This window comes from Artibeus jamaicensis, unplaced genomic scaffold (assembly GCF_021234435.1).
Source record: "Artibeus jamaicensis isolate MK-2021 breed Jamaican fruit bat unplaced genomic scaffold, CSHL_Jam_final scaffold_369, whole genome shotgun sequence".
NCBI classification, from domain to species: Eukaryota; Metazoa; Chordata; class Mammalia; order Chiroptera; family Phyllostomidae; genus Artibeus; species Artibeus jamaicensis.
Window position 1 is genome coordinate 23,572,685 of NW_026522042.1, and position 15,388 is coordinate 23,588,072.

Here is a 15,388-nt window from a genome sequence, read left to right on the forward strand (position 1 = left end):
CTTATTTCTACATCTGCCACAGTTAAATGACTTTAAATCTGATTCTCTCAGAGCTTGCGTTGAGGACTTGTTAGGACCAGAGCAGCATTTAGTCTAGGATTCAGTTACTTTGTAAATGAAGCAAAACCCTTCTGAGTACCCGATGTCCTTGAATTTGAGGTTTTCCAGTCTGGTCCGTAGGACCAGCTGTCACACTGTCCTGGTGTGAGCACAGGGCTCTATTCCCTCTTGTCCTTCCTGTGGCTTGTTCCTGCCCCAGGTTCCTCACACAGGCACTGGTCAGGCGGAGACCCCAGGGGTCCCCTCTGGTGGTCAGCATCCTCTCTGCAGGCTCCCGTGCCCAGCACACTCAGTCCTGCCAACTCGGGCCTCCTTGGTCCTCTCTTTGGACTCGGAGTTCCAGCTGCTCCTCCCAGGTGGTCACCACGATGCATCCTTCCTGCTCCGCCGCTGGAAACCCACAGCAGTGAGTGCTCACTCCTCTCGGGATCGCCGGCCTGCCCTGCATAGCACCAGGGTCTTGAAAACCAGTGTTTCGTATATTTTGCGTTTTCTTTTTCTCCCCTCCCCTCCCCTCCCCTCCCTCCCCTCCCCTCCCCTCCCCTCCCCTCCCCTCCCCTCCCCTCCCCTCCCCTCCCCTCCCCTCCCCTCCCCTCCCCTCCCCTCCCCTCCCCTCCCCTCCCCTCCCCTCCCCTCCCCTCCCCTCCCCTCCCCTCCCCTCCCCTCCCCTCCCCTCCCCTCAGTTGTTTCAGATGGGAGGGCAAGTTGGGTCCCTGATAGACTATCTTGCCCCCAACCAATTCTCCTTTTGTCTTTATTTTTGAAGTGGGGAATTCTCCATAACTTTCTCACAGGGTGTTTCTTGAGGTCACTCAGCGTAAGAAACACCTGCCTCAGAAACGCGTGGGACACTTATTAAAAATGCAGATTTCTGAGCTGCCCCTCAGCTCTGCTCCACCGGACTCTCTGGAGTGAGGCCCAGATGGCTGCTGTTGAAACAGTGCCCACGGTTAACTCGAGGATTTTCTAGAACAGCAGCTTTGAATCCGTGTGGCCCGGCACCCTGATGCACCACTAGAATTTTGAAAACATGCAGTACCTGACTGTTTAGTCAAGGGCACTGACCTCTTTCCCCTTAGATTGTCAAATTAAAAAATGACCGCAGCCAACTCAACAACAGCCATCCAGTGTGAATGAGTCAAAATTATACCTATTTTTTTTGGTCAGATTGGCAAAAAATGTATTTTTGGGTGTGTCACAGAATTTTAGTAATTACTTTGTGTGTGCCATGAGGTGAAACAGGTTGAAAATTGCTCCCCTAGAAGGTTTGGGGCCAGGCCACCTAATGTGTGTACCTAAGTGTATTCATTCTAATAGGAACACCACGGAGGCAGAAAGCAGGGGCGTGGGGACCAAGTTCTGCTGGGAGGCCAGAGCGCCCTTCTGCGGGGCGCGGTGGGGCTGCTCGTCCCCGGCGTCTTCCTAATCTGTATTCCCTTAGGCAGGACTGTTTAACCCGCGGTCCAGGGTGGCTGTGAGTGCGTCCAACCCAAAATTGTAAATTTACTTTAAACCTTTTTTTAGCTCATCAGTTCTAATTAGTGTTTGTGTATTTAATGTGTGGCCCAAGAAAACCCTACTTCTTCCAGTGCGGCCCAGAGACACCAAAAGGTTGGACACCCCTGTGTGGAGTTTCTCAGGCAGGTGAAACCCTAAATTGGTTCTTTGGTAAATAAATGTGTATCTTGATCATGCAGAATGTCTTTTGTAACACATCTGTCCTTCAGGGTCTCTTTCCCTTCCTTCCTTCCTTCCTTCCTTCCTTCCTTCCTTCCTTCCTTCCTTCCTTCCTTCCTTCCTTCCTTCCTTCCTTCTCTTTCTTTCTTTCTTTCTTTCTTTCTTTCTTTCTTTCTTTCTTTCTCCTTCCTCCCTTCCTCCCTTCCTCCCTTCCTTTTTAAAGAAGGATAACATAACTAAACGAATCTGTCAGGGCCATAGTTTTGGTGCCTTATTTTTGAAAGTACCACACAGCTGCAAATGCTTGGGCAAAGCCCATTTGAAAGATAGCGTGACCATGAGGGACTTGCGTCTTCCTGCTCGGGGCCACTTCAGCTGGATTCATCACGGGCGCCGGGGGTGATGATCACAAGGTGGGGACTCCAGGGGGTCCTTTTCTTGGCTGGAGTGTGCAGCAGTTTCACTCTGTAGTGAAGATGTGAGTGAAAGAGAAAGGTGAAGGGAGGAAGAAAGCAAACAGATGGGGAAGGAAAGAAGGATGGATAGTAAGAAGGACAGACAGATGAACCAAAGAATTTTACTTCTCCTTACCTGGCAAATGCATGTTCTCTCTGCTGCTAAGGAGGGAAAAAATGAACTGTGGACTATTAACACTAAAGCCACCATAACCACTTTTCTAGTAACCACTGGATGACCTTCAGTCATACAAGAGTTGTATACTGTTTGGTTAAGGACTTGGTAAAGCTTCCCACTGTTTTTAAGTCCCCTTTTATGTTCATTGGACCTCATGGTGCAGGTTGATCAGCGTCAAGGATGGTGGGAAGACAGCCGCACACCATGTAAAAGATATCTTGTCCCAGCATCGCCCGGGATTCACAGGAGAGCCTTTCTGAAAGCTGTCTAGGAAAGCCTAGAATTGCATTCTGGAACAACTCAGTGTGTGTGTGTGTGTGTGTGTGTGTGTGTGTGTGTGTAGATGTCACCTGTATGAAACGTCAGCCAGCCACCGAGCATGACTCTCAGTTTCCACTGAGCGTTTGGATCCCGTGCACACGGGGCTCCTTTTTGCCCAGAGAGGCACGTCCTACAAGAGGCTGAGTGGATATGGGTCAGCCACACCTTATTCCTTCTGATTCTGGAAAGGAGCAGGGAGGCACGTGGAGTGCTCTTTCTCATGCTAAATTACAATATTGGGTCTCTTCAAAGACTGTCCTTGAATTTATTCATCCTTTAGAGGGCTCATGTTTAAAGGAAAAAGAACTGCTTCGGAAATTACAAGTCTTGCCTCAGGTCATGGCTCTGCCTCAAATTAGCTGAGGAAAGTTGGGTGTCACTTTCCTCGTCTGTAATAATGAGGGAATTTGAAAAGATGGCATCACCTGCTCTATCTCATTCTATATTAAATCGCTATATTAATTATAGTATGCATTACATACCTTTCCTACCTGATTGAATTGTGGCGTCATAAGCTCATGGCAGACTGTATATAATGGAGGATGATAGAAATGTACACTCCAGCGGAACTCGGGGTTAATCACTGGTCGGTGTAAAGCTATTATGAGCCCCCCAGAGAGTGTGACTCGTCAGGGTCCAGGGTTCGTGTGAAGGAGTGTAGAGTGATATCTCTTCTTTGCCCCTCGAGTTCAGATTTTCTTTTTAAATCATACGTATTTCTATTAAGTTTTATTCAGCACCATCTATATATTTATTGTTAATCACCTACTACTCTTTCAAAGTCTATTTGGTTAGAAAATACCTTCAATTTGTACACAATGAATTTCTCATTTCTGCTGCTGATTGTAATAATAATCCAAATACCCATTAGAATTATTCCTAGTTCTTATGTTAATATAAATGTTAGTAACAATGGAATTTATTGTCCCAAAATACTTTCACAGGAAGCTTTTTCTAAAGGGGAGAGGTTTAATATAAATGAAAGTGTCTTCTTATGGCTGTGGAAATTACTCACACATTGAATATTGTCTTGTCTCTTTTTCCCCACCACGTGATGGTACCTGTAGACACAGGAAGGCTACAGGTATTCAGTTTTTGCTGGTTTGAAACAGGAATCCTAACACACTGAGTAGAATGTAGGACACAATGGGGGGACTTGGTAACTTTTTATTGAATAGAGGAGTAAGGTAATGGATGGATACTGAGGTTTTTTTCATATTCATTTGAAGTTCACTGTGAACATAGGTATGGTCCTTACGTACAAAACAAATTTTAGTTATTTTATTGTATTAAATGCCTTCAGTTGTATGTCGACGTTGCCATAGACATTATCTCCATGCAGATAAGTTAGGTGATGTTAGGGGTTTAGTAATAGACTAGGCTCCTTTTCAATTTTAGGGCATTTCCTTATTGGAGTGTGCAAATGTGGTGTTACTTCTGAGACGTACATCCTGAAACCAGTATTAGCAGGGCCCTGAGAAATGCGGGCTTGAACTGACATATTCTCATGATGAGTTAGGATGGCAAGAATGGGAGTTGAACTTCATGTCATTGTTATTGTAAGCAATGCCCTCTATTTGCTTGTGCCTTCCTCCTGCGATGACCATCACTAGTTTTTAGCTCACCGAGCGTCCTGGGGGGGGAAATGAGGGCTGGGACACAGTATGTGCTTGGGACGTGCATCGCACTCAAAAAATGTTGTGACGAGGACTGGGAAAATACGAGGTATTGTGAGATCCTGGTGAATTTAACAATTTTCTGTAGAGTTGACCAATCGTAGTATATATTGAAAATTCACTGTTGGTATTGATGATGATGATAATGATGATAAGGTTAATGCCAAGGTTTCTTCTAAAACAGCGTGGCCTCCCCAGTGTTAAGGTTCAAAGTGTTTCTAACGAGTCCCACAGAGCCTCGTCCGACCTAGTCCACTCGCTACTTCCCCAGCTTTGTGTGATGACGCTCCTCAGGTTCACGTTGCTGCAGTCGCACCAGCGGTTCAGAACACTGCTGCCAGCTCCTTCACACTGTGGAGCCTTTGTGTGCGTCGTATGTTGTTCTTTCAGGAACTCTCTGAGCCCTTACGATAAACCCCTGCTTATCCAGATTTTAGCTTCAAGTGACTTTTTCAGAGATGTCCAAACCCGATACCTCTCCCTCAGCCCGTCCCTTGTTGTGCCCTGGTGATTGTGTAGCTGGCCGTTGGGCCTGTGTCTCTGCTCTTGGCATTTGAGCTTTGTGGGGCAGGTGCCGGCTTGCTTACCCCTGCGCAGGCTGTACCAGAGAGCGTGGCCTAAGGATGTGCTCGGTAACTATCTGCTGAAGCAAATGAGCGTCAGATCATCCGAAATTCAACTAAATTTTTTTGTTTTCTGTTTCTCTCTCTTTAGCTGGGAAGTTATCAATTCCAAACCAGATGAAAGACCCAGGCTCAGCCACTGTATTGCAGAATCATGGATGAATTTCAGCATATTTCTTCAAGAAATGTCTCTTTTCAAACAGCAGAGCCCCGGCAAGGCAAGTGCTGCCCTATAGGAGAATTACTGTGCACTTTAAAACGTGTAGTAAACTTAGAAACAAATGAATTAACTTATTGTATCAGCTTGTGAGTGTTTTCCAATTCAGCTTATAATTTTCTGCAACACATGCCACAGCAGTTGGCATTAGCAAGGTTCAGAAATAGTAGGGCATCAGCATGAGGAAAACATCAACCTCATATTTTGAAATTGGATTTGGTTTTCTATTTTTTTACATATTTTTCTAGCTCCTTAACTAAATTGAGTAGCGACTGGTCTTGTCATCCAGACCGAGAAGAAAAAACATCCTACGAAGAATTTCAGTTTCTGGTATTTAGCCTGGTCCCGAAGTTGAAGGGTGAGGAAATGAACACATAGTCCTAGGGGGGGGCTTTCGGAGACAACTGAGTCTCACTTTTAATCTAAAAAGTAGAGTTTCTTACATTGCTTGTGTAAGAAATAAACTTTGACAAAAAATTGCAGTGATTATATAAATGGAATGAGTAGTTTTCCAAGTAGGATGAACCCCCAGGGAGAGAGGAGTCCTAAGTGGTTTGAAAGGGAGCCCACTGAGAAGCACGCACACTTGTGTTACCTTCGTGCACAGAGGCAGCTTCCGCTGCGACCTGAGAGCAGGGGGAGGTGCGGAGCCATCGGCGGGCGGGCCCTGGCCTCCCTGTGTCCTGTGTGAGTGTCTCGACCACCCACCTGTAGTTGCAAAGGAGAGCCTAGGAGTATCGGCGTTTGTGGTCCCTCTCGTTGTACCAACTGCAGGCACACTCTCAACTTCAGTACTGGTGCTAAGTAGTAGAACTATCCTTGGACACATTTTGAATATATTAAAGTAGCAAGGTTGTGTATGGATAGGTTTTTTTAGAGCAGATATCCTTTGGGGGGAGTGCGTTTTTTGCCCACTTTATCAAAATGATTGAACATTTTTAGGAGGTTCTGACCTTAAAGCTTCATTGGATTGCCTTAATAGGCTCCAAGTTAATTAGCTTGAGAGGATGATGCTACAGATTCAGAGGATAATATGAAATCTCTTTGCAAGACTGAATTCTGAGTACATTAATGTTTTTGTAGACTTACTTGTTCTTTCAAGTTTTAAAATCTTTTCTCCTCCATTTTACTAGTAGAATGCCATATTCTTCAAGGGCTCCTGCTACTTCAGAAATAGCTGTTAATTTAGTTTCTCAAGTTCATCTTTTTGACCCATTAGTTAATAAACTAATTCTCCTTTTGATGAGTTAGTTTATTAACTCCATGCCAAAGAATGAAACATCAAAGTTCATCTGAATTGCAGACCTTCTTGCTCTTCCTCTTATCAGTTATTGATCCGTTACAAACCCCTTATTTGTGTGGTCTTCCTCAGATTTCCTTATTTTCTTGCTCACCAGTTTAAATGTAATACTATAATTAAAGCAAAAGAAGATAGTTTATTTTTATGACTAGAGTGTGGAAAATACATGAAGACTTTATGAGAGAATTTTGCTATCTTCATGTTTAAAAATTTTTAAACAATCTAGAATTTTGGGGGGGTTGTGACTGACAGGAGAAACATAATCGCATTTCACTGTAGGAATTTCATTTCATTGGCAGTTGGTTTCTAGGTGACGTAGCCGGGAGTAGATCTCCTACAGTTACCAGGGAGATAGTGATGGCCAGAAGGGTGATCCCCAGCAGCCCATCTGCTGTGCAAATTACCGTTAACATTTGCAGGAATGCCTCTAATTTCTGTAATGTGTTTTGCTGTGTTTATGAATTTCGGTGGGCTCACAGAAGTAAATAGTTTGAACCCGCAGATGTAGCTACCAGGCTGCTTTATATTCAGTGAGTGATCCTGAATAAAGGAAGTTTCCGGGGGCACGTAAATCTTCAGTCTCCTGCATCTGGCAGTAATGCAGCCCCAGACATGATTAATGGAAGACAGTGTGCTCTGTGCCAAAATGAGCTTCTGGAACGTCAAAATGATTATTGCCAAGTGTGAAAATGGACCACGGCTGGTTGAGCACTGCAGTCGTTAGTCAGAACTAAGAGCAAGAGAACACCGAAAACCACTGGGCATGATGTAACAGATCGCATACAGATGAGTACCTGGGTGTGCACCCTGTGCTCTGGACTGTCTTGGTGTTATGCATAACTGTCTCGTATTATTTCTCTGGTTTCTAGTTTTGTCTCCTGGTCTGCAGTGTGTGCACCTTTTTCATGATCTTGGGAAGTTACATTCCTGGGGTTATACTCAGCTATCTCCTCCGTAAGTATGGAACGTCTGGCTACTTTGTGTGGTGCATGTGGTATCATTTAATGGTCAACGAGACCTTCCACAGTTTGGGAGATGAGGGATGAGTACTTAATTACAAACAAAGTTGATTATTCTTTCATTTCCCTATGTACACATTTTCTCCTTTTCCTAGAGATCTGTTTATATTTTAAAATCAGAGGGATACTTGCCAAAAGGCAGGATTATAAAGTGGTTGACTATATTTTAAATTACGTTTTAAAATGATAAGTAAGCTATACTCCCCACTCCCACAGATGCACAAATAGTTTTGCCCTTGTGCATGTTCTGTGGCTCAAAAAAATCATTAAAACCACAACGAGATGCCATTAACCAGAATAGTTAAAATTAAAAAGACCGATCACATCATGCTCATTAGCAAGGCTGTGGAGCGACTGGGATTCTCATACTGTGGGTGGGCGTGTAGCATGCATGGTACAGCCACTCTGGACATCAGCTTGGCAGTGTCTTAAAAACGACTGTATGTCCCAGCCATTCCACAGTGAAGTGTGTACCCAGGAACAGTGAAAGCATTGGTCTCAAAAGACTCATACACAGATGTTCACAGCAGCTTTCTCTGTAGTAGCCCCAAACAGAACACAGTCCATATATCTATCAACAGATACATGGATAAAGAAACCGTGGTCTATCCATTCAATGGATTGCTACTCAGCACTAAAAAATTAATACATGCAGCAATATGGATAAATGTCAGAATAATTAGATTGAGTGGGAGAGGCCAGATTTTTTAAAAGTATATGAGGTCTGTCCAGAAAAAATCCAGCCACTGTTAATATAACAAGAACAGTTTGTGAGACATTGATGTAGCCAGGCAGCCGAGGAATGTGGACTGGAATGTGCATGTGTGAACAATGGTGACTTCACTGTTTTAGCTGGTGGGGGTGGTAGACAGCATTCAGTGAGCATGTGTACTCTGTGGCTGTCACATTTAAAATGACCAAGCAAGTAGAGCAATGAATCGGTACCATATTTTGCATTAAGCTTGAACATTCCTCCGTGGAAAGTATTTGGATGGTTCAGAAGGCTGCAGCTATGGGCAACTGGTGGTCAACACATATCAAATTGTACACTTTATATATGTGCATTTATTGCACATCAACTGTAACTCCAAAATGCTGCAAAAAAGTGTAGATTTCCTGCTTCTCCTGAAAAATACGATTTAGGGCTGCCACCTTTGGATGGTGTGTACGTGCCCCATTTCACGAACCCTCCTATTTTCCTGTTTTTCTCACACCAGCGTTTAAAGTTTACATATACCACCTTGGCTTCTAGAGGTATTTGAGTTTGCAGCTCCTGATTAAAAGGTAACTAGACACGTTTCCTAACCACAACAAAGAAGTAAATACGAGGAAGACAATACAAGCTTCATTTCTTTCTGTATTGCTGATGCATGACAGATGGCAAACGGTCCGAGCTCACATCTGTTCTCCCCAGTAGAACCCATGTAGCATATCAGCCTCTGGATCTGCCTTGCTCCGCAGGCAAAGGGGAAGAGAGCCCGAGAAGGAGAGTGTAATGTGGGCAAGGTGTGATTCAGGTGGCTTGCGTCATCTCATCTGTCCTTCACAACGGTCCTGAAATTGTTATTATCCCAATATATCCCGAAGTGAGAGGCAAATAAATAGTAACTTTCCCACAATGCAGTGGCATTTAACAGATAAGTTAGACAGTCCCTCTAGGGCTGTTTGGAAATCGTGGAATCTTTGTGTACATTGTGAGGGCCAAAGGATTAAAGGGAGGGAGTTGATCTGATTGCAAGTCTTTGAAAACAATGACTATAAACATGGGGGGGGGTGGGTATGCAAGTATGCCCGATTAAATGTGTTTATTACAGGGGGAAGAATTGAAATTATGAGCGTATTTTATAGAAGCATTTCCCTAAGAAAAATCCTATTTGTCAGTAAAAGAACTGAAATATTTTAACAGCATACAAAGATGTAGCCTTTTGAAGTAAAGATCATCTTACCCAAACTCTCTTCCTCCTTGTATTTCAGTACTGTGTGCCTTTTTGTGTCCCTTGTTTAAGTGTAATGATATGGGACAAAAGATGTACAGCAAAATCAAGTCAGTTCTGCTGAAACTGGATTTTGGAATTGGAGAATATATTAACCAGAAGAAACGTGAGAGATCTGGTAGGTAAAGTTCGACTTCTAGATTCCACCTGGGAAATGAGACATCAACAAGCTATTATTATGAAATCACCTTCAGTACATTTCAGGGCGTTAAAACGCCTTTTTACAGCACATTACTACTGAAGTTAGTCCCCCCCCCCCCCAAGTAACATAGTCTTTTCCTGTTTAGATTTTTATTCTTTTCTGAGACTTACAGTGAATTGACTTTTTAATTAAATTGTCAGGGGAGGGAGAAAAAGATTCAACCATTCTGTACATGCTACTCATGATTTACTCACTTCAATTTGCTTTATTTGGGGCTGGGCTATTGCAAAATAAAAATGACACAGGTAAGGACTGAGAGTATGGGCACTATCGGAGAAGAATCAAAAGAATGGAAAGGAGAAGAAAACACATAGAGGAAGAACCCATGTGATCAACTTTCACTTTTTCACTTGTCCTGACCTTATAGATTCTCAGACTACAGCAAGCAACCCAGTGGCTAGGAAGGCTTATTACAGCATAGATTGCCGGGCCCTGCTCTGAGCTTCTGGTTCAGCTGGTCTAGGGTAGGGCTTGAGAATGTGCATTTCCAACAAGTTCCCAGGGGGGCAGAAGCTGCTGGTTCAGGGACCGCACTGTGAGAACCACTGATGTGGACCATTTCCCTTGGAAATCAGACCCTTGCCAATATGTGAAGCTTGAACCTTTAATTCCATGGAAGCTCTGGAGGAAATGAGGAATGTGGGTAAGGGTATGTAATGGATAAAATACACTCTGTCTAAGCTGGCTGGGAAACTGAAAGCTTCCAAATTTTTTCTCAACAGAAGCAGACAAAGAAAAAAGTCACAAAGATGACAGTGAATTAGACTTTTCAGCTCTTTGTCCTAAGGTATTTTTTTTGTTGTTTAGTTTTCAATTTGTTCCTGTGTAGTTTGACTGTAAATTTATTTACATGCACTAAAGCGGAATGATTTTCCTAATAGACTCCTCCTATTTCTCTAAGATGATCAAACAGTTCTGAAAGGAAAATACTCATATGGTTTTTATTATTCTGACATTTTTGGTGTTAGTAGGGAGTTTTCAGAGTATTTGCCACAGGAGTTTACAGCACGCTGCTGGCCTTTATGTTGACACAGATTAGCCTGAGGGCGGCCGCCAAGGAGTTGTCCGTGTCTGACACAGATGTGTCCGAGGTCTCCTGGACTGACAACGGGACCTTCAACCTTTCAGAAGGGTACACACCGCAGACAGACACTTCCGATGGTGGGTTCACATTTCTCCTTTTCCTGTTGTTCTGAGTGCATGCCGAAATGTTTAACTCTGTCCACTGCTGGGTGGGTAAACAAAGTGGGGTGTGTTTGCAGTGGACTACACTTGGCTATCAATATGAGGTTCTGACACTTGCTACAATGTAGATGAGCCTTGAACACTAAGGCGAAATGAAAGAAGCCAGACACACAAGTCTGTGTGAGTCTGTTTATGTGACATGTGCAGAATAGGCAAGGCCACACAGATGGAAAGTGGCCATGTGGCTGCCGTGGGGCCTGGGGTGAAGGGAAAGGTAGCTGGTAATTACTGTGGGTTCCCCCTTCCTCCCTCCCTTCCTTCCAGTTTCTGTTTGGAATGATGAAGATGTTCTAGAATTAGATACAGGCGATGATTGTACAGCTTTGTAAATATGTATATTACAAACCACTGAATTGTACACTTTAAAGGAGTAAATTTTACAGCGTATGAATTATACCTCAAAAGCCACAACTTTTTGATGAGAAAAAAATCTAAGCAAGTCCATATCCAAAATCTGCCTTTATTTTGAAAACAATAAATATCGACAGTGAACAAAATGAACGTCTTGATATATCTAGTGACATACAGCAAGCTTATATCAACTGTGGGAAGAGGGGAAGAGAGAAGCTAATCAGAAATATCCAGGGCTGGTTCTTGCTAACAGAGATGGAATCATGGAGCGCAGACTCCCTGAGTCCAAAGCTGACTCCAGGTTTCTCATGTTTTTCTTCAAAGTTAGTTTAAAATTAAAAAAAAAACAACTTATTTTTAATAATAAGGTTAAATGCAAGAACATTTTTCTAGAGGAAGGAGGGAAGTGGTGCGGGGTTTGAAAGGAGACAGGTCGGGGGACTAGGAGACCCTAGTGTTAGCTCCCTTTGTAATTAGCTAACTGTATGTCCTTAAGCAGGTGACAGAATTTGTGTGGACCTCAGTTTCTTCATCTTTAAAGTGCATTGGAACACGAGGATCTTTGAGATCCATGGAAGCTCTATAAACTCTCAATATCCACAAGACCTGGAGAACAAAACACTTTGTTTTTAAGCATCTCATCCCAGACTTACACAATGAAAGGGCAATAATAACCCAGCCCACAGATGAGACTTCCATAATTAGATTGAATATTTCAGATCACTGTTGTAAGGAGTTAACCATTATACTGAAAGATTTTCTATGAAAAGTGAAAAACAATAAAATCACTGTTTGCCTATGGAGCAGGCATTGCTTTCAAATGTCCTGAATCTTAAAAGTGTCTCTATGTATATATATTCAGGACATGAGTTTGGTTAAAATGATGTGGTCAATTTCAGCTATATTTATGGGAAGTCAGATGTTTCCATATGTTCTGAGGTTGGACATGGGAGAGAAGGAGCAATAGCTTCTTCTAACTCATCGCTTTGAACAAACACAGGTTACAGACACATAGATGGATCTTGATGGATGAAAATGCTAAGATTGGGGAATATTCCACACCTGCTGTTGCAGATACCACGAAACCTCCAGTTGAAATATTTTTTATTTTGTGCTCATACGTATCTACATTGGCTTAAGCTAATTTCCTCCCCCGGAAACAGGATGAAATTTTTGTTTATGGTGAATGTTTAAACTTCAGTCAAAAAGCTTCAAGCTAACATTAGGTTAAATGTTGTCATTGCGTACACTGCTTTGTGCTTCCAAGGAAAGTTAAAGATGGGGGGGCACGTGGTGTTTGTGTGCTTATGGATAGGCAGTGTCCCAGATTCGGGAGGGGTCCAGCGTGTGTGGTTGAGTTGATTTCAACTTTTACTTCAGCTCTTGCATTTCAAATTCATGCACGTGCTTAAACATGAACTTCTGTTACGCATTTCACAGATCTTGACCGACCGAGCGAGGAAGTCTTCTCTCGAGGCCTTTCAGATTTTCCATCTCTAGAAAATGGCATGGGAACAAACGATGAAGAGGAACTAAGCTTCGGCTTGCCCACGGAGCTCCAGAGAAAGAAGGAACAGTTGGGCAGCGGTCCCAGACCCAGCAGAGAGAGGCAGTCAGCAGCTGGTCTCACTCTTGCTCTGAGCAGTGACCAAACCTTTCAACTGATGAGCAACCTGGCGGGGGATGTCATCACAGCGGCAGTGTCTGCCGCTATCAAAGACCAGATGGAGGGCGTGCAGCAAGCCCTTTCTCAGCCTGCGCCCAGCCCAGGGGAGGATGCAGACACTGAAGAAGGGGATGACTTTGAACTCCTCGACCAGTCAGAGCTTGATCAGATCGAGAGTGAATTGGGACTTTCACAAGACCAGGAAGAAGCGCAGCAAACTAAGAAGTCTTCAGGCTTCCTTTCGAATCTACTCGGGGGCCATTAGTCTGGAATCGGCTTGTACGACAGAGCACAGATAAACTACCCAAAAATTTCAAACAAGGAAAAAAAAAAGGAAAATATGTTTTTGAACTGTGAGCTTTACTGATTACTTTAGATTATTTTGTCTTATTTTCCCTTCTGCAGTGAATTAATTGGATATGTATCAGCTGACACTGATGGATTGATATCTCTGGTAGTTATTTTTATGTAATGAGCATGGAAATGAAAAAATATATATACATACATATATATATATATACACACACATATATATATATACATGTATATATACAGTTGACCCTTGAACAAACGGGTTTGAACTGTACAGGTCCACTTTTTTGTGGATTATTTTCAATAAATACTATAAATGTATTTTCTCTTATAATTTTCTTAGACATTTTTGTTTTTTTTAGCTTTCTTTTAAGAATATAGTATATAATACATATACAGTATGTGTTGATCAACTGTTTATGTTATCAGTAAGGCTTCTGATCAATGGTAGGCTATTAGTAGTTAAGTTTTGGGGGGAGACAAAGATATATGTGGAGTTTTGACTATGCCCCTGACCCCCGCATTGTTCAAGGGTCAATTGTGTGTGTATATATACACACATGCAAACATATACATACATCTATAAACATATACATACATATTATGCTTTCAGAGATGACTATTAGGGGGTGTTTTTAAAGCAAAACGAAAGCACCAAATTATTGACATCCTTCCATAAAACTACTCCTTATGTTTTCTTCACAATTACTTTTTCAAGCATGCAAAAACAGTTTATTGTAACGCACTGAAATATTAATAATTAATCGTGAATACATGCTGTATCAGCTCCTTTGTTCCTAATACTTAGAAACAGATAAACCTTTTTGATATTTTGTTGTAAAAAGACAAAAAATATCAGACAGGGCATTTTTAGTTGAAGGACTTGGGAAAGAATATCAAAATTAATTTCCTAGGAAAAATTCTTAAAATGTATTCAACTCCTTGGGATAAGCTGGTACATTTCCATGTTATTTCGGTAGTTGTAGACTTAGGCTTCCTTCTCCATGACGTGCTGTATACACTGCCAGCTGTGGTCCTGCCGTGGGTGATAGTAACCCATCAAGAGCAGTTAATTATGTATCACGTAGACAGTGGTTTTGATGTAAACAGATTGGGCTATGTTTTTGTGGTTAAATTGTTTAGCATTTGTAATAGGGTTCTTGTGAGTGCAGATCTGTTCTGTCTGCTCAGATGTAGGTTAAGCCCTCGTGTTTGATATAGTGTCATGGAAAATGTCTCTTAAAATCCTGAAACTAGTTCCCAGCCTGTTCTGTGAGTGATGTGGTCAGCAGCAGTAGAGCAGCAATAACTGCTTTTGTAGTTTGTCTAGGCTCTCCTACAGGAGAAAAATTAGCTTGGCTTTAAGGTGTATTTATTTACTATTGAAGTCTAAATATTTAATCTATTTCTCATTGGGAAGCTAGAATATATTTTTCCATTCTTTTTAGATCACCTTTAAATAACCAGATTTGACTTCGGTTTTTTAACAAAGGACTAAAGAGCAGAAATCGAGCTAATTTTGTTTTTGTGATCCAACTTTTACTGATGTCGAGGGACCATGCCAGCAATAGCAACCAACAATCTCTTCAATCTTCAGGTTCAGCTGGCATTTCTACAGATGCCTACAGACATCTGAGACCCTCAGAAAGGAAGGATAATCCAAGAATCTAGGAAATCTGTGGTCCCCTCTGTTTGTTTTATCCCTTTCCTTATATTTCTAAAGACTACTTGTAGGTAATCTGACATTTTATTGTAGCGTATCTTATTTATTTTTTCTTTCTGAGGTATTAAAATATCTAGACTGAATTTTGCCAAATGTTAAAGGGGGAGAGGTTACTGAAGACTTTGAACACCTGCTTTTCGTGATTGACTGTGCTATGTCATTGGTGCCTCATGACTGTGTTTGATGTCCTTTACTGACACAAAGTGAGCCTGTGCCTTCATTATCTTGCCCATTTTGGAACAAATGAAAACTTGGTGTTAGATCTATGAACTGTGTGCTTTTGGGAAGAACATACCTGAATTCTATCCAATAAGTTTCTGGACATGAAGAAAAATACAGTCACATATTTATAAAATAGTTGTGACCAGG

At 42.2% G+C, this 15,388-nt stretch overlaps 1 protein-coding gene across 3 annotated transcripts in view; it reads left to right on the plus strand.

Annotated features, from left to right (window-relative positions):
• The window catches only part of RETREG1 (reticulophagy regulator 1), a 114,923-nt gene extending 99,535 nt beyond the window's left edge, over nucleotides 1–15,388 (plus strand). For 2 of the 3 annotated variants that reach the window (XM_037154568.2, XM_037154569.2), the window contains 6 exons: nucleotides 5,082–5,208; nucleotides 7,377–7,461; nucleotides 9,501–9,638; nucleotides 10,445–10,509; nucleotides 10,757–10,883; nucleotides 12,759–15,388. In XM_037154568.2, the coding sequence (XP_037010463.2) occupies nucleotides 5,082–5,208; nucleotides 7,377–7,461; nucleotides 9,501–9,638; nucleotides 10,445–10,509; nucleotides 10,757–10,883; nucleotides 12,759–13,249 (1,033 nt within the window). In that variant the 3' untranslated portion in view covers nucleotides 13,250–15,388. Of the gene's footprint in view, nucleotides 1–413; nucleotides 467–1,649; nucleotides 1,701–5,081; nucleotides 5,209–7,376; nucleotides 7,462–9,500; nucleotides 9,639–10,444; nucleotides 10,510–10,756; nucleotides 10,884–12,758 lie in introns of those variants that run through there. The other variant, XM_053657223.1, reaches the window with a different exon arrangement.